This window comes from Melozone crissalis, unplaced genomic scaffold (assembly GCF_028551555.1).
Source record: "Melozone crissalis strain CALT ecotype California unplaced genomic scaffold, PUWL_Pcris_2 ptg000027l_1, whole genome shotgun sequence".
NCBI classification, from domain to species: Eukaryota; Metazoa; Chordata; class Aves; order Passeriformes; family Passerellidae; genus Melozone; species Melozone crissalis.
In genome coordinates this window covers 16,366,290-16,392,464 of record NW_026535805.1, presented here as the reverse complement: position 1 = coordinate 16,392,464, position 26,175 = coordinate 16,366,290, and the positions used below count along the sequence as shown (strand labels likewise).

General features: G+C 39.8%; 2 protein-coding genes across 5 annotated transcripts in view; one reads left to right on the top strand and one right to left on the bottom strand.

Moving 5' to 3' along the window:
* The window catches only part of SPAST (spastin), a 33,859-nt gene extending 17,044 nt beyond the window's left edge, over positions 1-16,815 (bottom strand). The window contains exons 1-4 of one of the 4 annotated variants that reach the window (XM_054279139.1): positions 16,334-16,815; positions 12,302-12,388; positions 10,968-11,051; positions 5,439-5,534 (exon numbers count right to left, since the gene is read on the bottom strand). In XM_054279139.1, coding sequence (XP_054135114.1) covers positions 5,439-5,534; positions 10,968-11,051; positions 12,302-12,388; positions 16,334-16,739 — 673 coding nt within the window. In that variant the 5' untranslated portion in view covers positions 16,740-16,815. The remainder of the gene's footprint in view (positions 1-5,438; positions 5,535-10,967; positions 11,052-12,301; positions 12,389-16,333) is intronic. The other 3 variants (XM_054279140.1, XM_054279141.1, XM_054279142.1) reach the window with 3 other exon arrangements.
* Positions 16,816-19,911: 3,096 nt separating this feature from the next.
* DPY30 (dpy-30 histone methyltransferase complex regulatory subunit) lies at positions 19,912-25,521 on the top strand. The gene is made up of 5 exons (XM_054279148.1): positions 19,912-20,031; positions 20,468-20,541; positions 20,626-20,673; positions 21,847-21,989; positions 25,229-25,521. Exons 2-5 carry the CDS (start codon positions 20,506-20,508, stop codon positions 25,299-25,301), a joined length of 300 nt encoding a protein of 99 aa, XP_054135123.1. The 5' UTR covers positions 19,912-20,031; positions 20,468-20,505; the 3' UTR covers positions 25,302-25,521.
* The last annotated feature ends 654 nt before the right edge of the window (positions 25,522-26,175 follow it).

The window sequence follows — 26,175 nt, the reverse complement described above, 5'->3', positions numbered from 1 at the left end:
TTATCTAGCACCTTCCACAGAGAAGCTTCACCAAGGCATTTTAATCTGGAAAAATTACAGTAGTAGTTATACTTGCAAGTGACTGTCAGGTGTTTTTTCTTTCAACTTGCTTCCTCCACTTTAGCAATCTTGAGGTGTAAGTAAACTCTGAATGGACCAGTCTGAAGCAGGTTACCTTCCTACATTAAAAATTAAGTCTTAAACTACATTTAAACATCACCAGACATTCCACTCACACTACTTATTCACCTCCATGATGAAGCAGAAAAGTCTCAAATTAGGTGACAGATAAACTTGAAATATTGGCCACAGGCCACCCAACTACAAAAAGTCATTCTGGTTCAGAGCAAACAAAATAGCACTTGATGTCTACACTCTCCATATGGGATACATGGTAAAATAAAGTTCCTTGGCACAGAAATGACAAGTGTAAAACATCAAATCAGAGATTAAGAGGTAAGAAGGTGATACAGCAAGCAGGCAGGTTGGTCAGGCTGGTTAACGACTAGAGCATAGCTTGAGATTAGGGTACTTTTTGTGGTGGGAATACTCTCCTGGAAACCGTCTAGTACAGTACTGTTGTTTGCAATGGAAACTAAAAACACTGTCTTATTTCATATCCTTTTAAAGGATTAAGGAGTCTTTTGATTAGGTAAGAGAAATAAGGCATCAGAGGTAAGGAAGCTCAAAATAGATTGTAGAAATTTGCAACTCAATTTGACCTGCTAGTCTTAAGGAACAGGCCAAAGAACTCTTATTTTTAAGGAAATTAGTGACTCTAAGAAGAATTTTTAACTTAAAACATTGCACTTCAATGAAAAATACTGTAAATAATAAACCTCATAATTTTAAATGTTGTGTTTAAAAACCTCAAAGAATACTTCAGTCAAACAGTATTATGGAAGGATCAACTAACTACTGCTATGTTCTCAGCCTCTTTAAATGTACTACAGGACCTAATCTCTACACAGCCTGCAGGTAGCCTTAACAATTCAGTGAAAAAGTTTCTAAAGCCCTTCTTTAGCCACAAATCTATCCCTTTTTAGAGTTACAGAAACTCTGCTGGGGTCACAATAAACAGTGCAGATGTATCAATATGCAAGAAACAAGGCAACTTGACTAATATAATTAATATACCTGTAATATGTTTCTTCTTAAAAACAAATGAACAAACAATAAACAAGAAAAACCACCAAAACTGGCTACTGTGACTAAACCACACACAGCTCCAGAGCTGGATCCATTTATTTAGTCATTCCTGCACAGGAATTTCCAAGTCAAAAACTCTTTAAAATGAGGCATACTTACTAACTTCCAAGTTCAAAAAGCAGTATATGAATCTGCTAACACATCTAGCTACTCAGCACTTTGACTGGTCCAATTTAATCAAAAGGTGGCATTCAGTTTGGTTGGGTTTTTTTTAGCCCACCTCAACCTGATTTGCACAGCTGGCTTGAAGCCAACATGGGAAGGCTTCAAAAACCAAAATTGGTTTTTCTCCATGTCCTTCACCCTAACATGCTGCTCAATTACCCCACTCTCCCAGAACCACTCCCACACATTGAGAACAATACACAGATTGTTACCCTGCAATTTGGAAGGTCATAAAATTGCACAGGTAAGGAGTATTTCAGGAATCTGGAAACAGATGGGAGGAAAGAAGGGAGAAGAGACAAGGTTGAATTCAAATTATTATTTACTCTAACTGCACCTCCAGGACCCAAGACCTGTAGGTTTACATGTTTTGTTGTCAGTCCTCATGGGTAGCACATAAAGAAACACTGATGAACAACTCCTGAACAGAGCTGTTTGCTGAATGTCAATTCCAGAGGGAAGCTTCATTTTATATACAAGTTTTCATTGAAGTAACAAATAAAAATGTTATCAAATCGTTCAGAATTACAGTTTCTATAAAGCTTATCTATTTCTAAAGCATCACACATCAGACAGCTCCTACTGTTCCACTATGCAAGACACATATTTTGCTGAAAAAACCCCCCAAACGCATTTCTTACCCATTTTTATTTGTTATCTATTGCAAGTCTGGAAATACACAGCAAGTGACTTTAATGCCTTCATAATATCTCCAGTAGCATTTTGCCAAATGTTTCACTGTTCTGCATAAAACAATAAGGAAGTACCTAAAATATGTTCTAATCATAAAGAGACACCATGGAATTTCTTCAAGCGTATTTGAAACACTGAACAGTTCAACTGTCTACTTCACACATACTTATAGAACGGTAATAGATGCTTAAACAGTTTGATTTTACTCTCTAATTCAGGACAGAATAATTTACTTCATAGCTCCAGGCTAACACCACTGGATTACACAGACATAATAGCTGTCTGGTCCTGAAAGCATCCCTGCAATTTTCATCTGCCATCCAAATACACACACAACACAAATTACAAACAAGCAAGTAGAAAAATTTTGTCTGAAGTTTTCTATTGGCTAAATTGTGATAAGATGCAGACACAGGTGCCCAATTTCAGACTCCCTTACGGAAAGAAATGTTATAAGTTATTATATAATATAGATACATATTGTGTTAAACTGGCTTTAAAGATAAAGTACAAACATGTTTGAAAAAAATCTAAGAGAAGCTTGATTATATTAAATACCTGGAAATGCAAAAACAATCTTAAAATTATTCAACTGTAGCTCATTTATCTAATATAACAACATCCTTTATATTTCCAAAAAAGCAAACCCGTTGGGTTTTTTTCTGCACTTAAAGCAAATTAAAGCACATGTCAATAAACAAGTTTCTACTAGTCTCTAATTTCTTAAGCATCCAAAATAAAAGTTTAAATTCAAATTAAGAGCAGCAATTCCAGCACCGCAGAACAATTTCCAGCCTTCAGTTGTGACATCTTAAAAATCATCAGGGAATATTCCTCAGAAATTCCCTACATATGCCTATTGAGAAGTAAGATAAAGGGACTAAGACAAGTAATTGTACATGGTCTATGGACACTAAGTTGGAAGAAAAAATCTACCAGTCTAAAATTATCTGTAACTTTATGTATGTCATTTCATTTAAAAAAACAACAAAACCAAAAAACTTTAAATTGCTGCTTTAAACTTGCAGCAATTGCAAGACTGATTGTTATTCAGGATCAGCATTCACAACGGCCCCCAAAATCGCAATTCTTCAAAAATTCAATTCAGATTTTTCAAATAGGTAGATGCAAGTAATAAAAGCCATTTAACAGAAAGCTCCAGGAACTAAGAAGGACATGCTGCATGTTTTCAGTGGTAGCACAGCTACACAAGCCAGGAGTTACAGCTGCTTTCCTTTCTGAACTGACAGATCCAAATTAGTCAAAGATCTGCTTTTGTCAAATTATGCTGTCAAAAACAATATTATCACTACTTGCTCTTCCACTCAGGGAACTCCTTTGAAAACTTCAGTATTAAAAATAGAACTTCTGCACCATGACAAACACTGCCAGTATATGCCTACTATTAAAGACATGCCAGCAACTCCTTCCATGTGAAAAATGAGATAAAATACTAGCTAGCTGCACAGTATTCATGTTGAGGTAATAGAAATGTAATGCTATGTCTGGCCATCCCTCATGCTGGCATTTACACATAAAATGGTATACACTGGAATTACTGTAACACTAAGTGTTGTATGACAAGTAAATGAGTTCATAAAACTCAAACTCTGCCTTTGGCAAGACTGGCATAATCTCCTTCCCTAGCTTGTTTAAAAAAAAGAAAACAACAATCCACAACGAAAAGGAAAACAACTACATTTGAGGGGAGAAAATACAGGTAAATTGTTTTACATCTAATTTCAAACTGCTATGAGAGGAAGGATGAATAATAAATTAATATTATTTCCAAGTACAGGTTGGGTTCAAGGCTACTTGTTATTGCTCTTTAGACAAGTTACTGCATTGCCCTCTGCAACTGAAGGGGAGGTGATACTACTGCCATGAGGTCTTGAAAAACCTCAGCATAAAACTGGAAGATAAACTTCCAAGAAAAATCTCTGCCTATTCATGTAAGTTTGGAAACCACAAATGCTGAAGACAGGGGTGGGCAATCATTTGTGTTAGAATCAAGTAAATTGGGCAGGAAGGCTGACACAAATAGTATCTTGAGAGAAGGAAGAATCTCAAATCAGTAACACTTTCGAAATAGAAAAAATGTGCAACATAGCTGTGAGAATAGTACTTTACTCAAAATTATGAAGCAAAAACATCTGTAAAGACTTTGGCCTTTAAAGGCAAATAAATTAAAGCAATGTAATTTTAGACCAAATGACAAAAAGGTACTTTGTTCATGTTAAAACTAAGAATGACCATGTATCATACTTCATAAAATCCTGAACTTTTAAAAAGCCCAACCTGATTAGGCAACAGGGCAGGTTAACACTTGCCACAGACAGAAAACTAAGCTTATGCCAGAGCCCTGTGGCTCAATACCTCAGAAGTACCTCTACCTTCTCAGATAGAGACAACAGCCCTCTTATCTCAAGTAGCCTGCAAACTGATTTTGTAGTTTTCTAAGAAACCCTGTCATCTACTTTGTGTTTTTAAATTATTAGAGGTGTCCATATGAAAATATTGTTTTATATGTAAAAAGGAAAAACAACAACAAGATGATTAGCAGATTAAAGCATAACCACCTATTTACATTGCTTTTAAGAAAAAAAGTGTATTACTTACAAAAATCACTCCCTCACCCCACACCCCAAAAAGACAGAAAAAGCAAACACAAGAGCATAGGCACCAACCATTTAAGAAATCCAGATGCCTGCTAATAACCAGGCTTTTATGGTACTATATCAGGGATCCCACAGCTGCAAACATTCCATACTTTGGGTGGGTAACCCTTGGACTTGCACAACTTTACACCTTGTTTATGGACACAAAAAGTTCATTTCTGCTCTATTAGTAAGTTTGGTTCAGTCTTCTGGGAAATGATTAAAACAACGTTCTTTGACAAAATGCAAGAGCTGCTGTCATTCTCCCCTCATTTCAATTGCATCTCACTTTCTTGATGTAAAAACCCCAAAATTTTTAAGTTGCTCAATGCATATTCACAATATCTTAAAGGAAGAGCTAATTAATGTAGGCACAACATATAACCTATATATCCAACACTGACACTTTCTAAAACAGGTTTAATGTTGAAGAATATTACATGCAAAATATTTTCTAAAATCTTGACTTAGTAAATGGATTTGAATTCTAGGACAGTCATTTAAGAGAAAACGGAATACTACAAAATAAAACAGTGTTGTCAAAGCTATGGAAAGGATGGAATGTATTTTACACAATGCCTTTAAAAACAGAAATATAAATAATTTTATTTTAAAGCTGGTGGGGCCAGAATACAGCATTGCATTATTTTGCCTTGTAACACACCAGGAACTGAGAGACATCCCCTCAAGAGGTGCTGGTAAAACCAAACCCACCTGACTGGAGATGTCCATTGCGGCATGCCAGGTTAGTACTGTCATTATAGACCTCCATTTGCGGCTTGGAAATTTGCAAAACTGCCTGCAGCTTCTCTACATAGTAGAACAGAGGGGGAGGGAGGAAAAAGGACAAAATAAACAAACAAAAACCAAAAATGAACCAACAAAATTTTATGTATGTTGAACACAGAAATGTCAAGTTTGGCTTTGTTATAGTTAAAGATAAAAGGAATATTTCTATCTATTCTACACATTCAGCAAATGTGTAAGAAAACTCTGTTAGTATGAGCATGGCTGAAAACAGCTTTAAAACCCACCCTTTATAGCTGAGTTAATTACAATCTTTCCAGTCTAGTGATTGCAGTTACTGTTAAACACAATGTTCAGGATTAACTCAATTTAATTTAATAAATATTCATGTTGATAACATATTTCTGAATGTCCCTCTCAAGGTGCTACTTTTGACCAGGTGCAAGGAGTCCTCACTTCTCTGCATAATAAATGTTCCACTTCAGTAGTAACAGCTAGTCAACATTTTACAGAAACCTTCAAACTTCAAGCAGGACACCATATACACATTACAACAATGCCATTTGACACCTCTATTTAGATATTTAATTGCCTTGAAATTAAGTCAATAAAATTGTCATGCAAATAGTGTTCTTTAGGAAGATTAACAGAAACATCTGAATACAGTATTTATAAAGCCAAAGATTAAGGAGAAAGTAACGAGAGAAGTAATGACAAACAGCCAGACCACAAGTCAAAGAGGTGTAAGGCTGCAAACACCAAAGAAAAGTTAAGGACACTCATTCTCTGCAGTCCAGCTCCACTCCTGCTTTTCCCACTACAGTTAAAAACCTCTAGGCCATACCTTTGGGTACCTCTCCCATCTTTATTCCCCACACACCCCTCTTGTTTTAAAAACCAACCATGGTCTGCAAGGATGCAATGCATACACTGTCAAACTCTCTTGTTCCCTCCTGCTTTTTTTCCCTTCTGCTCCCCACACAAGACATAACACTACAAAGCAACTGCAAGAAAAGAGATGCCAAGTAGAAAAGCAAAAGCAATGTTCTCTGGTACTATGAAAGCATATATTGCAAAAGCAGACAAATTCTACTGAAAACGTACACAATTAAGGTCATAAATAACCTGGCTGGAGGAAGAAGTGCCATTCAGAGCCTGCAGATGGTACAACCAACAAGCATGAACATCTCCTTCCTTAGGCTTCTTTACCTGTTACAGATCTCTCCTTAATCTTTCTGTTTTGTTCCTTTCTTCTTCCTGCTCTTCATCACTCACTGCTTAGCTTTCTTGAACAGTATCCTTACACTTCATAGTTAAAGTGATGGCTTAATAACATTTAAGTTCAACAAGATGTAGTTTGGAATGAAAACTTTTTAGTTACAGGCATTTATGAAAAGCTGAAGCTCAAGATTAGAATGCGTACACAAAGTTTACTTCATTTTAAATTGAAGGCTTTGAAGAGACAGAGTAAAACAAAAAAATGTCAGTCACACAAGAACAGCCTACAAACAACCACAAACCCTGCAACTTCCAAGAAGTTACCCTCACAAGCCTTCCTCTCCAGACAGGCAAGGAAAATCCCTTTGGCAGGACTGACTGCAGACAGTGCACTACTTTAGTGAACACAGCAGTACCAAAGGAGGAGCAGAATTGTCTCCTCCCTGCCCAGTGCATGCAAAGAACATTCAGGAAGCTTAGGAAACAAAATTAGTATTCATAGACTTTGAAGATATTAGATAATCAGCTGAGTTTTGGAAAACATTTCTGAGCTTAACAAAAAAAAAAAAACTTTCTAGTGAGCAACCATAATAACATCAATTGGCTGGTGCAGGAGTTCAGGAAATACTACTTGCTTCAATGCTACAATCTGACACCAGGGTTCTACTACAACTATCAATGCTTAGCTAGTTCCATATATTCAAGAACTCCAGCCAAAGAAAAAATGTAATCCAAATGTTGCCCAGCTTCAATTCAGAGTTCTCTCATCACATTACCTATCAACATTTCATTTTAGTATTCACCTTTCTTTAGGGACAGTATAGCTGTAGGCTCCTCTGGGATATCAAAAATAAATTGAGCTTTTAAATATTATTCCAGGGAATTACAGGATACCATCATCTTCCATTTAAATATTTTCTCCCTATTTTTCCAGACACTGACAGAAAGTTTACAGATTCTCATTCATTATTTCACTTTCATGATACAACACTGACATAAACCTACCAAACAAACAGCACTGCAGCCACCGCCTTATTTAGACAACACTAGAGCTTGAGTTCAAGGAAACTAATTTCTACTAAAAAAATGCTACCCTGTGACATAAGCCTGAAGCAAAAAGCACCATCTCCTCCAAGAAGTTAAATATTCCAAAAGGTGTCCATTGAAGACTGTACCTACACAGGCAGAATAGAGGAATATCAATACCCTCCAAAGAGGATAATGATGACAGATATTTGAATTATGTGTCACATAACACACTTCAACCAAAATACTGAAGCTACACTAAACACACAGGAAGGCACTTGTGACAGAAATCTGTGCCCCTACAGAAAGTCTCTCTGAAATGAGGCAACACAGATTGGTAAAAAACATAAATAGCATTAGAATGGAATAGTGCTGCACTGGCCATTACAGCCATCTATCTTTAGGAACAACAAGCTGCCAAGCTCTGTGTATCAACTGCAGAAAACAAATATCCTCCTGTCATTCTAAATACATCAAATTTAATGACTCTAACGTGGGTGATCAGTCATCCAGTAGAGACCAGGTGTGTGAAGACCATCAAAGCAAGATTTAACCACACAACTGACACACCCTAAACCATCTCAAAAACGGGGAACCACCACTAAATCAAATGGAAGAAATTACAAGTCCCCTGACAGTCAGCACAACCCAATACTGCCAATGGACTGCCAAAGCCATCAAGTCCCCTTGGGTTGACCTGAAACATACCAGCAGTCACTTTAGCTTTCAGACTGTGTTACAGGACAGCTTCCAACAGAGTAAGAGACATAATTTAGACCCAGGATGAAAACAAGGCTCAAAGTAGAAAACCCATCATCCACAGTGGGTAGCTCCACCCTCTTCCAACATTGGAAGGCATCAGGGGTGTGATGACAGAGTGGTAACTCATGGGTGTGATCAGACATCACACTCTCACCAGCAGTGTCCAACACCCCCATCAGTGGGGTCATGCAAATTAAAAGGTATGTGTGATGTAACACAAGTGATGTACCAACAGCTCAAAAAAAACAAACCCTAAAAAACCAACAGCTCTGAGCACTTTCAAGGGACAGCTGTAATCAGCATGATTTAATTTTTGCTTTCTATGTACTATCAATGTAACCTGCTTGACTGGATGGCATTTGAGTTAGGTAATCTGCAATCTCACCTCCCTCTAGCAAGCAGGATGAAATATTTGGCATTATTGTCTGGTTTGCTTTATCCTTTCAGCTAATGTAATAAAGGACTTGCCTATTCTGACTTAAGGAAGGGAGAAATTCCACAAAGCAGACAACACTTATGAGTTCAATTCATAGAAAAAAATTACTTCATTAAACTATAATAGCTTCAAGAGCCTCACGCTTAATTCAACTACAAAAGGATCTTTACATCACTCAAAAACTTCCAAATATCTGTTACTATAAGTAACAGGCTAAAAGTGTGTTTACAATGGCACAGGGAATTCAACTCTATTACCTTAAATTTCTACAAAATCCATGAAAAATGACAGACAAAAAAAATAAAAAATATGCTGTCAATACTTCAAAGTTGGTTAGATGGCATAGAATATTACTCAAATAGAACCCTAATGATCAAACTTGTAGGGATTTAAAACCATTGAAATATCCCTCCAAACCACATCTTTTGTCTTCTTAAAGGGCACATGACTTCACTTGCTCCTTTTTATCCAAATTTCGCTTTTAGATACATTGTATGAAGCACATCCTCAGTAAAAATTAACTAGAACCTAGGCAAACCAAATTGTTAAACTGATAATTTAAAAATAAAAATAAAACATGATTTTACATCAACTAACATAATAAACACTATTCTGTTTACCTTACCATCTGCACTCTGAACTAAGCAAACAAATAGCATGTGATCACACATTCTGGTAGTGAAGATGAATATACTTCAACTTCAGGGTTTTTTGTGAGTTTTACCCTTTGCTTCTTTCCAATCAGATCACAGCAAACAAGCAACTTATCACCACTGCAAGCACTATTAAAGTAATACAAGCAAGGATGAAGCACTACCCACAAAACACAAACACTGTTGCTTCAAGCCACACCTTACCAAAGATTGTTACATGTAATCCCTTTCACTCCATTGCTCCCTAGCTCGTATTACCTCTAGAATTCAGCCTTTAACCCTAGTAAGTGGAAAATATTTTTTCCCCATATACTAAAACTGCATGAGGATACTAAAGCATAGAAGACAGATATCTCTTTCACCTCCTGTCCCCTTAATTTTTTTTTCAAAAAATATTAAAGACATTAGGAACTCAAGGGGAACAAAAGGGGCTCACTTCCTTGGGGCTGTCACAACTTCCCTGTCAATCACCAGCTAGGACCACAGAACTATGAAGTGTAAGAGGAGAACAAAGCCCAAGTTTTCCCATCTGTGTTATACGCTCCTAGAAGAATGAGTTAGTAGGACTGAACACAGGAGAGTATAAGATTAAAGCTGAGATATGCAAGTTAAAATCAAGTTTGTAAAATCAATCACATTTGTTAGTGTATGCTTGAGGAACAATTTAAAAAATATCCCTTATTTTACTTTTACTGACTGAACTGAAAGCATTTTCAAAGTTTTAAATTTAGAAGATGCACTACACAGAGCAATGGGTCTGTTGTTTGATGGGACGATTTTTACTCTGCTAAGAACTTCTATACAACATTTTAATAAAGCTAAAGCTATACAACAGTATGTTTCTGAAAAATATGACTGTACCTTCTAATTTTAAAATAGAAGGCTAGAAAATAATCAAGAAAATTAGAATTTCACAACCTTATGGTCTACATGATATTAAAGAATTATTATTATCATAATAATTATTATTATTTACCAATAATAAGGAAAATTTTTAATATAAGTGACAGCAAAATCAACAGAATATGAAGTAGTTACACTTACAAGAAGCACACTTGGCACTCATGATCAGCAATATATCATAAATTTCACTACAGTACTAACAGAAAAATCCTGAACAACCTCCATTAGGAGTTAATCAAGATTTCCTCATTTTATGAGTCAAGTGTGCTATGATATAAAGACTTCTCAGTTACTTTTATACCTGAAAGTGGGTCATGAAATTCCATTTTCAAAATCCATCAACAGCACTTACTCCCAACTGAAAATTAAACTAAAGAGACCCTACAAACATAATGACTCCTTCACTTTAAAAATCAAAGTAATATTTTAGAAGAACACATTAAATGAAGTTGTGCAAATAATTACAAACTTTCCAAAGTCATGAATTGTAACTGGTACCTAAAAGCTGCAACCGATCCTTGGCCATTGCCAAATTTGTCATCATTTTAGATTGGAGACGTCGAGCCCGTTCACACTGATCACCTTACAAAGAAAAATCCATGTTAAAACACAATCTGGTAAATTAAGTGCTAAAATACTGATATTCAGCCTTCCCTCCTCCTCCTTCTCCCGCCCCTTATCTATTCCCTCCACTATGGAACTTCATTACAAAACTAATAAAAAAAGTCTAAAGCTTCCATTTACTCAAGAATTTAAAGTTAGTTGACACTCTGTGCTTTACAACAGTGCTTACAGAGTGACAGGAACCCAAACACTGCTTTGCATATTGTCTAACATTTCATGCTGACCTAAAAAGCCCCTTGTCTCTGCATTTCTCTGAACAGAAATCAAATAAAAGATTTTTGAAAAGCTTGAAAAGTGACTGAGAGGCAAGTACAATTTGAAAGAATTCATTTTGGCAAAATTAACAGATTTAAATTCAGTTGACTGTGTCCCTTTATATTTCAAAACACGTGGAATTAGACATTAACACCACTTTCCAAGAAATATTGTCTGTTCAAGTCAAGGTTTTTTTTTTACACTGTGCAATTTATACAGGTTATACCAAAATGCCACTGGTATTGCCCCCTAAGTAAGATCACCACATAATTTTTAACACAGATGAAAGAATAAATAAAAGCCTGCAAAACCACTTAGAGGTTTAGGTTTGGGGCAGGTGATTTGGGTTGTTATTATTACAATATTATTTTGAGGACAGAAATTTTCAGCCAGTCCTTCACTACACCTGTATTTCTAAAGTACATACCTGCTTCTACACTAAAGGTTAAAATGTTTCCAAATAGAGAGATGGCTTTCTTCCTTTGTTGGAAATGTTCAGTTATTTTGGCCTAAGTTACTCACAAAAACCATGTCAGGCCATTCCAAATTGGGGGTTTCTTTTTAAATTATACTGAAGGGAATAAAAAATTCTGCCTAAGTGAGAACATGAACTGTCAACTTCAGCAAATCAAATCCAAACTCAGTATTTTGGCACTCCCATTATATAAGAAATCACATGTTTTACTTAACAGTGTTCATGAACTCCTTATGATTTTGCAGAGTCTGAAAATATTTGGAGCAAGATTTGCATGTGATATAGACCAGAATATTAAGGTGGAACAGACAAAAGGACCAGTGTTCACCTACAGCTAAAACAGGAATAAGAAAGATCCTTATGAAATAATTCATACATCAGGCTGCTCCTAGCCCCTACCACATTTAGTAATATTGATTTCTCACTTTAAAGAAGCCATAAACCAAAATCAGTTCCACAAAACTCAAAACTGGCTTACCTTGACCAATTACTAAGACAGCTATTCCTTTTTCCAGTTCTTCAATTCCTTTCTTATACCATTCAACAGCTTGTTCCTTTTGTCCTGCTTAAAAAGGAAGTGAGCCCATTATTTTCTTGAATGAATTAAAGCTTAAGAATGGTTCTAAATAATGCTGCATAAAACAAGTAAGAGAGAGGAAGAGATATTTGAACAAAATCCTGTGATTTAAAGGAAGTCTTAAAGGGACACTGTCAACTTTATAGCTATTTAAATATCAAATAAGCTTTCCTATTAAAAACAGGTACTACACCAGCCTCAAATCACTTTTGCCTGTTTCAAGAATAACTCTTCATCTGCCTTAAAGAAATAAATCCACCCTCCCCTCCCGCCCCCCAAAAAAGACATGAAAGCTCACCTACACATATTCACTGCCAACATAAATAGTGAAATTAACAGTTTTTACTTCTGGAACATCAACTAGAGACATGCCTCTTGATCCTCCAGTGACAGCCAATAATAACACTAATAATACCCAAAATAACACTAGAAGCACAGGAACTCAAGAAGAAAAGCAACAAGCCTAAGACACTACATGAGAGAGATGAGAGACACTTCTCCTCTGGTTACCTTTTGTGCAGTGCAGCCCATTTGTCATGAGGGCATTTCTTTGTTCATGCTATTATGAAACTGCTGTATTACAGATGTGTTCCAGCCTTCACATGAAGCAGAACACAAGCAGAGTGAGAGCTCACCTCTGTCCCAACCATGTCCTGAGTGGATATTACAGCAAACACAGCCCTGACCATGCCTGTGCCTGCCCTAAGCCGTGTGACACCATGCCTGCAAGTCAACCACTGAACACCCATTAATATCTACTTCATAGTGCTCTCTTTCCATAAATATTCTGCATTAAAAATTAATATGCCTGCATACTGAAAAATAATTTTGCAACATAATTATATCACACTAAGCATGCATTTCCACAGAGGAATATAACAAATTAGGTACTAGAACATAAAACCTGATCAGCATTAACAAGCTACTAGTGGTAGGAAAAACTAAAAATGCCTACAATGAAACTTCAGATATGATTACCCTATTTTCAGATGACAATGTTTCACAAAAGTATTCCTAAGTACCAGTTACTAGTGGTTGTGTGCTTCTACACTCAAATCTTTTGAATCTTTTGAAAACTTCAGTACCAAACCTATTTTTTAGCAAATTTCAGTGTTACTAAAAATATTTCAATGTATTTTTAGAATACTCTTCGGGGTTTTCTCTTGCTCCTCTTCAGACTAAAAAAAAAAAAAAATCCCTTAATAATAACATTTGGCAAGTTCCCCTGCGCAGGTAATTTCATGCTTTGTTCCTCTTACCACCACAAACCACAGACCACCTGCCTATAGTCATGAACACCACACACTTTGGGAGTTAAATTATTACTGCCTTTTCTTCACCAGCCTCATATGTCCTGACTGTTGAGGACAAAGCTAGATAAATTAAATCACCCAAGGTGAGTGACTTCAATCCTCTCTTTAGACTTTTTCTTTAAGCTTCTTCTCTCTACCACCCACAGAAACAGTTTCAACTGCAGTGTAAATCATAAATCTAATACTGATTATAGCTAAATAAAAATCTGATTTGAGATGATTCCAGCCACCTGTGCTAACAAAGCCTGAAAAGCTTTGTTATTCTTACGGGCACTGCAAACATGCCAAGGTCATCATTAAAATTTCACTTCCAGCTTTTAACTGGAGAAAGTTTCCAAAGCACAATACCACACCAAACTGTTTGCAAAGGTTGTGCTCCAGCTCCACACAGAATGGTTGACTAGTTCTCAGTGATTATGACATTAAAAACAAAATAAATGTCATGGTCCTTGGAAGTTGCTGACTTGCTCTAATGGCTCTGGCAGAATGGAGCTCATTTTCCTCAAACAGCCCCCATGGTACTGTGCTTTGGATTTGTGACTAAAACAGTTGATAACACAGAAATGTTTTGGGTACTGCTGGATAGCAAAACCTCAAGGTTTTCTTTTTCCCATCTAGATCCCCAGTGAGTAGGCTGAGGGAGCACAGAAAGCTGGGAGAGGACACTAGCAGGATGACTGACCCAAACTGGCCAATGGAATATTCTGCACCATACAATATAATGCTCATCAATAAAAACCTGGCTGGATGAATAACTGAATGGGGGTGGTCTTCCAAGACAATCATTGCTTGGAAAGATTTCTCATCTTTTTTTTTCCCTCACTTTTGCTCTTCCTATGCTCTCCCCTGTCCCACTGAGAAGAGTAAACAAGCAGCTGTGTGGATGCTGAACTGCTTGCAGAGGTCAACACACCACATGTGCCCTCTCAGGAAGAGATATTAAGCTTAATTGTGAAAATACCAAAACAAGAATAACTGCCCCACTAATTCAGAAACATAAAAAATTACCAGAAGTGCTATCAAAATTACTGAAGCATGCAGAGCTCCCACAACAGCAAAAAAATGCCACACAACTAACAGGCCATTAGACAATTCAGAAATTCCAACCATTTCACATACTATGTCTAACATACAGTTTTCTCTTTGAAGATATAAAAAGCTTGTTTACAGATCAAAAAAATTCAAAGTATTCTGGAAAAATCAGATAAGCAAATAACAAATCTATGTATTAAAGGGAGTTCTTTCTTAGGGGAATGTATATTGCAGTTGCAGGGCTGTAACAGTTGTGTAACTGCTCACATTAGCAGCAAAGATCATCTTACTAAATGTATGGCCTGTGCAGCTAATTAATGTATCATCACCCTAAAGACACCTACAGAGCAAATTTCATTATTAATATTTATATTTAAGGGCTTACCCTCCGAACCACCAACAGTTAGAGGTCACAGCAGCAGAACAGGTCCCTGATAAGGTAAGATTTTGCCACTCACGGAGCAATCACCAACAACACCGAAGCTTTCAGCTACCTCACCTTCTTTCATGCTTTGTTCCTGTGACCCTCAGTGCTCCCTCGCTGTACATCTGTGCTGAACTAACCCTGCTGCACATGGTGCAGGGTTTTTTTCTCTCCCAGAGCACACCACTGCCACTCCCAAACTGTCAAGGCAAAGGAGGACACATCCCATGCTTTTATGGTGCTGTCAGCACGCAGCTTCTGTTGAAGGCCTGCTCCTGTATGCTTAATCTCCTCCTCTAGGATAGCAGTTTCATTAGAGCACAACTGAAAGTTTAGAATAAAGCATTCTGACTTTTCCAGAGAATTTTAAACACCAGCACAGCATGCCCCCAAAGCCTACCTTTTGCATGCTGACACAATCATGCTGCTGCATTTAGAATAAATTTAATTCAGTATCAAGTATTTTGTAAAAAATCCTCACTCCTCTGTTTTATTTCATTGAAACCTAAATGCTCTCCTAAAGGTCTTCTCATCACACAGTGGTAGGTTTTTAGGCTTTTAAGAGTATGCATGTCAAACAGTTTAAGAAAAACACTTTTTAAGAAACTGCCTAAATACTTAAAAGAAGTATTTATTTCCTTAAAAGTCACACCACTCCAAATGGGCATTCTGAGGGCCAAGTAACCTGCAGCCTCGCTAGAGCACTCACATCATTTACCCGGCAGTACACTGTAGGACGCATCCTTATTATTGTCCTTGCTGCTTTTGTTGTCCAGCTGGCTTGGTGAAGGCTAGTTACAGTCACACACCGGCCCGCAATTTTTAACCACCTCACCCAGACCCCCGCGGCAAAAACTGAGTTTTTGGGGAGAAACACAAGCACTTGTCTTGCGAGGGGAACGAGCCCGGGCCGCAGCTTTGCGATCCGACCCGCACCTGCGGGCTGCGGCAGGGACGGACCGGGCCGGGGACCAAAGCACCGCCACCGCCTGCGGGCGCATCCCGGCTCACCCACGGGCACAGCGTCCGCAGCCACCCGGACACAGCCCGGCTCACCCCCCGCACTTCTCCCACGAGCGGGTTTTGTTTGCTCTCAGCTACAAGCGGTTCCACGGCCCAGGGCCTAGCCGGCCTCCCCCCGCGCCCCGGGCGCTCCCTCCCTACCTGTCTCGTCCTCGTCGATGCGCAGAGCCATGGAGATGCACTCGAAGGCCCGCTTGTGGCACGCCCGCACCGTCTCGGGCGCCCCGCCGGGCTCGGGCGCCTCGCCGGCCCCGGCCCTGCTGCCCTTGGCGGCCATGAGGGCGCCGCGGGAGAGGCGCTCGCAGAGCCAGGCGAAGAGCAGCCCGAGCTGGAAGGCGACGAAGCGGAGCAGGGCGAAGGCGGCGAAGAGCGGGTACGAGAAGTAGTACAGGTTCCGCTTGTGCGGGGACGCCGCCGCCGCCGCCCCCGCCGGCGGCACGGGGGGCGCCGGCCCGGGCGGCGAGGAGGGAGAGGCGCCGGCGGTCGGAGGCGCGGAACTGGAGCCGGCTGAGCCCTTCTTCTTCCCTCGGCCGCCCGGAGAATTCATTCACCGCCGTCGCCATAACCCGCTGCCAGGGACTGACAACAACCGGCCATGGCGATGGCGGCGGCGGCGACGCCCCTTTCGGCCGGCCCAGGGGGAGGGACGGGCGGCGGGATGCGGGCGGCGGGATGCGGGCGGCCCCGGCCGGGGCGGGGAGAGGCGGCCCCGCCCCTGCCACCATGGGAGGCGAGGGTACGGCCCCTACAGCGCTCGGCCTGCCCGCTCCCACGGCCCCAGGGGAGGGCTCTCAGGGGCGCTCAGCGCTGGGCCTGGAAAGCACCGAATGACAGAATCGGTGTGGTCGGAAAAGGCCTGTGAGATCAGCGAGTCTAGCCTTTGACCGATGTGAAACTGGACGGTAGCACTAAATACCGCGTCTGGACGGGTCTTGAACATGATCAGGGACGGTGACTGTACCACCTCCTCGGGCAGTTCATTCCCTTGTTAAACAACCCTTTCTGTGAAGAAATTCCTCCTAGTGTCCACCCTGGACCGCCGCTGGCACAGCCTGGGGAAATGTCCCCTTGTCCTTTCGCTGGTCGCCGGGAGAAGAGGCCGCCCCCCAGCTGGCCCAGCCTCCTTTCGGGGATTTGCAGGAGCGCAGCCCGACAGCGGCAGCTCCAGCCCCGGCCGAGGCCGCCCCGTGCCGGCCCATGGCCTCACCGAGCGGACGGCCGATGAATAATTTACCAGGATTAGTTATTCTGGCCAGGATTGTGAGCCGCCCCGCAGGCACAATGCAGCGCGGGCTCCTGGCGCCGCTCCCGCCTGGAGCCGCTGCTGGTGGCACAGAGCAGAGCCCGGGGAATTCCCTCGCTCGGAGAGGGGTGGAGCAGCCAGTCCCCGACGGTGTCCCTGCCCCCGGGAGCGTGCTGCGCTGCTTTGTCTGCTCCGCAGCTCTGTAATGGCAATGACAGGCTGGCTCCTCACATGCAGGGAGCTAATGGAATTCACTATACATTATAGATACAGCGCTCTGGAAGAAAAAAAAAAAGAATCTTAACTCTACTCCACTCTCCTTACAAGTGAACATGGAGTTGTCGAAGCCCTTGTCAATTATTTGCCCAGCCATAATATTTATTTGTGTTTCACCAAAGAGATAGATCCTCCACCTCCCTACTCCTTTGGTTACTGCAAACCTTAAAAGCGCTTTGGTACCTTTGGTCTAGCAATCTAGGAGAGGGAGGCATCCATACACCAGCACTTCTGTGCCTGCCGCCATGAGCGAGTGCCTCCCTTTCTGCTCCAACCTTCCCACCTTTGTGGGTGCGTTGTCTGATCTTTTTCATCGTTGTTTTGCTTTGTCACACACACTCTGTTCTACAAATGAAATACTGAGTGATACTAGATTATGATAGATCATCTCTGTGCTGCACCCCTGAACTGCACACTGTCGCCCTGATTTGTAAATAATTTATTGTTTTGCATTCTTTTATGGAGAAGGAGAAAATTGATAGACTTGGTTTGTCCAGTGTCATTGGTGAGGTGGCACTTTCACCCTCCAATCCACTGTCACTTTTGGAAATCTATAAATGTTGAAGTCAGAAAATAAACTTCCCTTTTTTCACCTTGAGAACAATAGTGTGAGCGTGTCGTGTTGTTTCATCTCCTACAGTGACAGCACACAGGAGCTGAGACAGTCCCCAAACTGCAGATAGGTAATACAGTGCAAAGCAAGTTTCCCCCAGCTTATAGCAAGGAAGGGCAGTTGGTGGGGCATGTTAATTAAAAGGATACACCAAACTAAAATCACTACTGTCTGCAGTATCTTGTTCATTCTTCCAAAATTACTATAAAACTACTGGGGTTTTTTTCTTGTTTGTTTATGCCTCATGAAGTTACTTCCAGTTGCCCCGGTGATGTGTATTTATTTTCTTAAACGACAGAGTGGAGCAGTTTTCTTTTAATGACAGAACAGCACACAATTTTCTTACTGTATGAAATACAGAATGTTATCACATATAAAATAACATACAAACATATAGCAACTATTCATGACCTAGACCATTATTAGACAGACAGTGAAGCTATTAGTACTGAAAAAATGTAGTGATGTACATCAAGTACTTCTTTTCTGTGTTTTGTAAGAATGATTATGAAAATATTATCAAGTGTGAAAAACGCCAATCACTTTTTTTTTTGAATTTTAAAAGTTCAATAGTAATAAAATGGTTATAAAAATAGTAATATAATTAGAGTAATAATAATTTGGACAGTTTGGATTAGGACAATATGAGACAATAAAAACAAAGAGTTATGGACGTCCGGGTACCTTTTTCTGGGCAACATAAGCCTGAAAAGGGGCACACGTTAACAGAGGATTAACCCTTAAAAGCAATAGCCTGTTGCATATTCATACACCTCATACATGATGCATAAATTCCATTCAAACACAGGATTCTGTCTGGTCAGTGTCAACTTCTTCCTCTAAATCCTGATGGTGTCTTCAGGGATGAGCGAGGCGGGAAGAAGTTAATTTCTTCTGATAATGAAGCAATAAATTGTTTTTCTCTGAAAGATTTAGGTGTCCTGTGGCTGCTATCTGCTTACTTTCTTAAAAAAAGTATCTTACAATGCATAGTTTCTATTTTAACATTATGTTATAACCTAAAACTATATTTGACACACTACTTAAGAAAATTATACAGCATAACTTTCTAACATAACACATATAAAATTAATTTTAAAATTTGGGAAAAGCCAATCATAAAATACGCATTTTTCACATCAAGTATGTTTCAGTCCAATCATGAGAGAATTTTCTTTTAGTATATATAACTGTCCTTTAAAAAATCTCTTATTTACTGATATAAAGTTTTAACAGATTTTATAATACCAAAGAACTTCCAGAAGCTTCAAGCAGTGTTAACACTAACTTACTTCACTAACAAAACCCCACTTTCAGACCCAAATCAGCTTCAGCAACGTTATTTTCCGTGAACACCACAGTGAGCTCCTCAGACAGCAAGCCGCACTGATGTACGAGCATATTTCCGTAGGCAAACCCCCGGGCTGATTTGGAAGCGAGCACACCGCGCGAGTTTTATCCCGACCGGAGACAGAACTCTCCGGCACACGAGCGCACACCGAACCTGTTCCCGGCCCCGCCCCGCGGGCCGCGGGTGGCGCCCGCGCAGGCGCACTGCGCCCGGGGCCGGCCGCGCGGCCGCTTCACTGACGTCAAAACACTCCGCGACGGCGGCTGCGGTTGCTGCGGAGCGGCTCCCGGTGTGCGTCCCGCCGATCCCGCTGTCCCTCCGATCCCGCTGTCCCTCCCGTCCCGGACCCACCGGCGGTGAGAGCCCTGCGGCGGGGCCGCCCTTCCCCCGCGGGGTGCCCGGGGCACGGCGGGGGGCGGCGCCCGCACGTGGCCGCGGTTGCGGCGCGGCCCCAGCCCGGCCCTGCCGGCGGCGGCTCTCGGGGCGCCGTGGCGGGCACGGGAGGGAAGGAAGGAAGCGGGGAAAGGGATGTCTCCGGCGTCCCGGGGGGATGAGTGCTGTATTTTCTAATCGCAGTACTGCTGTCCTCAGCGGACGTAACTTCAAGGCACTTCTCGGTTCTGTGTGCGGGAGAAACCAGTTCAAGTTTGGCGCGGGGGGAGCACGGAGCAACTCCCTGTGCTTTCTAGTAAATGTACCTTGGTAACCATTAGTAACCAAGTGATGCAATATCGCGCAGCTCACATGGGCTTCATCTCAGCCTGCTGACCAGATTTTTTATTGCTTTCCTAGATCTTCTTGGACGTCAATCAAATTTCACTTCTTGAATCATGGAGGGAGAACAGATTATGGAGGGACAGCCACAGGTAGTACAAGAAATGTTTTATGTGCTTTTTGTTACATGAGTAAAAGGAGAATTTTAGCTTTGCTAACCATGTGTTATTTTACAGGTTCCGGAAAATCCTCATTCCGAATACGGCCTCACTGAAAATGTAGAGGTAACAAAGATTTTGTTGCAGTGGAAGTCACATTTGGGGAAAGAAGTTGACTCCTGAGTCTAACTTCAGAAAATGTAATATTCTCAGTGGAGCTAAGCAATACCTGTCCCTAGTGGAAATAGCTGTAAATATATTTTCTGTTGTGCTACTTCCATTGTTCTAAATGGTACTGAAGTAGATAATGAGCCTTTTAATGAGTTGGGTTTTTTTTTTTGAAGTATCTTATGATTATTATCTGTTCTGTTACTGTCTGTGAGAGATACAGATATATATTATGGCACAAAAAAAGCCACCCACATTAGGCTCAACCTATGGTGAGTAGACCGGGAGAATCACTTCCTAACTCTATGACATTTATTTACTCTTCTTATCAAAGAAAAGCTTTCAGCCTCCCTTTATTGTAAGTTCCTACTCTGTGCTAAGCTTTTGCAGAAACTACTTTAAAACATTTTCTGGGACTCATCTCTCTGGTAACTGCTTGTGTCTATGCCTCAGCTTCCATGGTTCCTACAGGCCCATAACACACCGGTCCCTTGCCAGGAGATTCATTGCACTGAATACTTTTGGTTTACTGGCAGTGGGAGGGTATCACTCTTCAGCTACAGTTAATGGTGTAAGGTGATGCAGCACTTTTTGATCAAAAAGTATCTAGAAGCATTTTGCATATGTTTTCTTTAAAGTGTCCATCTATACTTGGGTAGAGCACAGTCACAAAGTACTTGACTTTAGCCAAGTCTCCTTTGTCGGGCTTCACCTGAATTCCTTGTGCTTTTACCATTTTGTGTTAGAAGCACATGTGTACAGGAACCATCTAACTGAGACTCTCATTGGTAGTCATTCTTGTCTTAGTGGTGTAGAGTTCAAATCAGTGAATTTGAACTGAAATTAAAAAAAGCAGAAATAAAAATTCCTGGGATTGGAGGTCTTCTCTTGTAGAAAACTTACAACTTCTTAATGTTGTTTCCCCAAAACATAGGAATTTAACAAAAAGTTCCTCTGGATTAGGTTTTTTTGCAAGGAAAAATATGCACTTAATATTCTTAAAAGATGTAAAGAAATTATTGCCATCAAATTGCAGAGATGGGTACTTTGCACACACACTTCAAAGTAGATGTGGCTGCTATTACCAATGTTCATTCATGTTTTTGTTTTTGTTTTTTTTTTTTACTTCAGAGGATAGTAGAAAATGAGAAACTAAATGCCGAGAAAACATCAAAGCAGAAGGTGGATCTTCAGTCATTACCCACACGTGCCTACTTGGATCAGACAGTTGTACCTATCTTGCTACAGGGACTTGCTGTTCTTGCAAAAGAGAGGTAAGATGCTTCTGTGTTCCTTCTGTTCCTAGGAAAATGCAGGTATCAAACTCGGGCAGTGCAGCACCTTTCAGGCCTCCCACACCAAATATGGTATTGCTCTTTGTAAGGTCCTCATTATAACAGGTTTATGAACCCATGAATTGCTGTGATTGACCATGCAGGGTGGCTTCCTCACTTAGGCACACATGGCGTGACAGGAGTCACTTATTGAAGTCATGATCTCCCAGTAAGGTACACTACTGTGAAGGTTTTAGAGGGAAAAATGGGAGAGGTTTTGTTATTAATTTTATCATGTAATTCACCTTAGAGAAGCAAGACAAGATGGTGTTCTACTTCTGAAGATTTTTGTTGTGTGGAATTATAAACAGTTCTGCTTGACATTTAAGAGAAGGAAAGACAAATCAGGCATGACATGCATCTTTGTCAGAGATTAAGATACTTCCTAAAGGGTGTGGCTGAGCCTGCACTGTAAACACAGTCTGCTTATTACAGAAGCAGACTGATGGTTTATCCTCTGAATAAAGATGATGCTGCTGAGGTGCCCCAGCTCTCTTTACCAGTCAGTATAGACAGATATCCTTCAATAACAGCAAACATTTGTTCATCTTAACAAAACTAACTTCTAGCCTCTTGGTTTCTCCTCACTAGTGGCAAATCATACTTTGTGAGCCATCTCTCAAACTGAAATAATACAATCAAAAGCTGATATAGATGACCATAATTGCATCATGGCACCTACACTCAAAAGAACCATCAAGAGTGTATGAACTTCAGAAGGAGTTGAGAATTTAAACTGCAGTGTACAGACAGCTAATTAAGCAAAATTAGGCACCTAGGAAGGTCCACCCATGTGCACATCTGAGGGGTGTGCAGATCTTCAGCTGATATCTGTGGGAGTTCTGCTGCAGACTCAATGTAAAACACAGCCCAAGGTTAATACTCCACCCTTATACTCTGAATACTTGTATGACAGGCAAACTTTTTCCTCCCTTTCTTTTTCCCTTCCCTTTGCCTTGCCTTGTCTTGCCTTGCTTTTTTTCTATCTTCTTTATAAGGGGTCATCACAGCAGTGAAATTGGATCATTGATAGGAGGGGTTAGGAAACATACAGGTAGTATGAACCTACCAGGGCAAACTGTCTGTTCAGCTGAGCATAGTAAACCCTCAGGAGTGAGAAAGCTGAACTCTCAGCTCTGCTGTATAATCTACTGCTTAAAATTGAACAGGAAAATAACTAGTGGATGCTAAGTTATTTTTCAAAGGAATATAGAAATGTTCAGGGAACAGCCCAGTACATCTGATAATCATGCCTGGAATTCAGTAGAAATTACCGTCCAGGATAGTGAGCATAGGGATAAATGACATAGCTGGGAGGAGGTCAACACAATTTTTGTAAGGTCTTTTGAGTGTATTGGAGTTTATTGAAGGAGTCAGTAAGCACACATAAAGAGGAATGCAGATGATGCAGTCTGTTTAAATTTCCAAAAAGATTTTGAACATTGTTGTTCACTAACAGCTTTTAAAATTAGTTAGTTGCTGTTGGGATTAAAGGAAATGCCTTTATATGGATGAGGAACTGATAGGAAGATATGAGATAAAGGGTAGAAATAAATGTTGAATTTTCACAGTGAAATGAGCTCAACACTAGAACATTGGAGAAGATCACTTAAAACAATTTGAAGAAGTGGCGGACAGAAGTTGTTAATGAGACTGAGTTTTACAGAATAGATTTTAAGTTGATTAATTGTAAATAATTGCACAGGAACTTCATAAAACTGTGAAGACTGGCATGAAAAATTTAAACTGACAGAAAGTGACATTGAATCCAAATAAACATAAAGTTTTTGGACCTCAGAGGGTAGTGAAAAACTCCACTGACAAAATGTTAGATTCTGAGCTGAAAATTACCCTTGTGGAAAAAAGATGTTAAACTGTTACATATATATGTCAATGCACTGCTTTAATCAAAAATAAATTCTGAATGGTAGCACTTAGAAATTGAAGGGGTAAAACCAACCTAAAATTAAAGGGGTAAAAAACAAGCATAATGTCACTATTTAAATTAAAAAGTGATGTTCTTATATTTTTAATGTTATGTATAATTTCCCTGTATTCTGGTAGAATGTGAAAAAGTGAGAGTTACAAGGTGGTCATAAGTATGGAATGCCATCTCTATATGGAATGACTGACTAGATGATATCTAGAGAAGAGGCTTCTGTGGATGAACATACTGGGAGCCTGTTAAATCACAACAGCACAGAGATGACTCATTAGGATGGACTGTTTATTATCTCTTCTGATTCAGTAATCAAATTAAATGAAGCAGGTAGCAAATTCATAACGAACAAAGGGCTGATCCTTCACAGGTCACATAATTAAGCTATTTTTTTGCTTTCAGTTGAGGACATTAACATTTTATTTGTGCTCAAGAGGCAACTGGTCAAAGCTGTAGAGGAATCCACCCCAGACTATTAATGGTACTAGCTCAGGAATTGGTACATGCTTGGATGCCAAAAGGATGGTCCTGAGAACGGTCTCTGCATATTTTTGTTGTTGTTGTTGTTTTTGTGCTCTTTATAGGCAGACTTGCTCACTGCCAGACCTTTGGTTTGACCTGCTGTGGAATAAGTATGTAATTTATTCTGTGGACAGAATCCAGATTAGCAGGATTCACATGGTATAGCTGGAAGAGTTCTTTTTAAAAAACCTACAGACTAAGGCCAGTGATCAGAAGTGTTTATTATTGACTACTTGCAAGTTACAGCACTTCTCAAACTTGAAGATTTGTTGTGTTTGTTTCAGTTGCCAGAAACCATGAAAACAACTCTTAATGCACTAAGCTACAAAATAACCACTTGAAAAAAAAAGAAAAAAGAAAAAAAGCAGAGATTCAGTTTAAATAACATGAGTAAAGAAAGAGGCAAATGCATGTCATATCCAATGATGTACATACAGTATTTATGCTTACAGACTGTGGTTTTAGGTATGTAAGTTCTGTTCTAGCATTTTAGTAACATTGAACCCACAGTGACTAAGACCCTTTTTTAAAAACTTTCTCATTAGACATAAACTGGAAATTTACAGAGTCACTCTAGGTAGTTGGTCATCCCTAAATCAATGCTTAGAAGTGTTTGGGAGGAGCTGTGTTGCTTTTAAGGGAAGGTGATGGGTTCTTCAGCTACCTAATTCCATATAATAACAAATAATTACTTTTGATTTACTTTTTTTCTTTGCAGACCACCCAATCCCATTGAATTTCTAGCAGCATATCTTTTAAAAAACAAGTCACAATTTGAGGACCGAAATTAACTCCATAAAAATGAGGACAGTTGGGCTGCTAGACTGAAATGCTCATTTGCCGCAATTTGTTTTCTGCTGTAAAAATCCTTTAGCCACGTTGTTGTCTTTCTTAACTGCACAATTTGCTTTATCTTTTGAGTTTATTTAATAAAGAACACTTTACATTTAATTGTTCTCTTGTTTTAAACTAGCTATTAAGAGATTTTGAAAATAAAATACTGAAACTCCACTACTGGATGAAAGTCTGAATAATTCCATCACATGGCTGATAATTTATATAACTTAGTTGGGTTTTATATAGCACCCTCCAGTGCAACATGCCTAAACAGAAAGCAAACAAGTGCAGAACAATTAAAATTTATTTATTAAGTAGAGAGGAGAGAACTTGCTTCAGAACACCAGGAAATGGGCTTAGTTAAAACAAACAATGAGATCCAGTAGCTGAACAGATCACCTAGAGACAGCATCCAGTGTCTCACATAGGTACATTAATGAGGTGTGCTGTTCAGCATTTGTCATTCTCTCCTAGGACTGGATTCAGCTGAAACAATGAATTTGGAAGTGACATATAAGAGTTCTGTAATTCAGGTCTCTGTACTGCTACCCTTAGTTGAATTGTCTAAGAACTTGCAGGGACTGAGGTCTTGCTGTTAGTCTTAGTAGGAAGGTTCTCACTATTTTACATACATCTTATTTTCTTTAAACAGAAACAGTGAATTAGTGCAGTCTAAGAACAGTAAGAGGGGGGAACAAAAATTGAAAGAAGCCTGCATACCCCAAATCAAGTGTAAAAGCTGTCTTTTGGAAAATGTACCAAAATTTGGAAGGAGATTACTAATTCTACTGCATTGTGGTGAACACAGTCTCCATCAAACAGTGACAC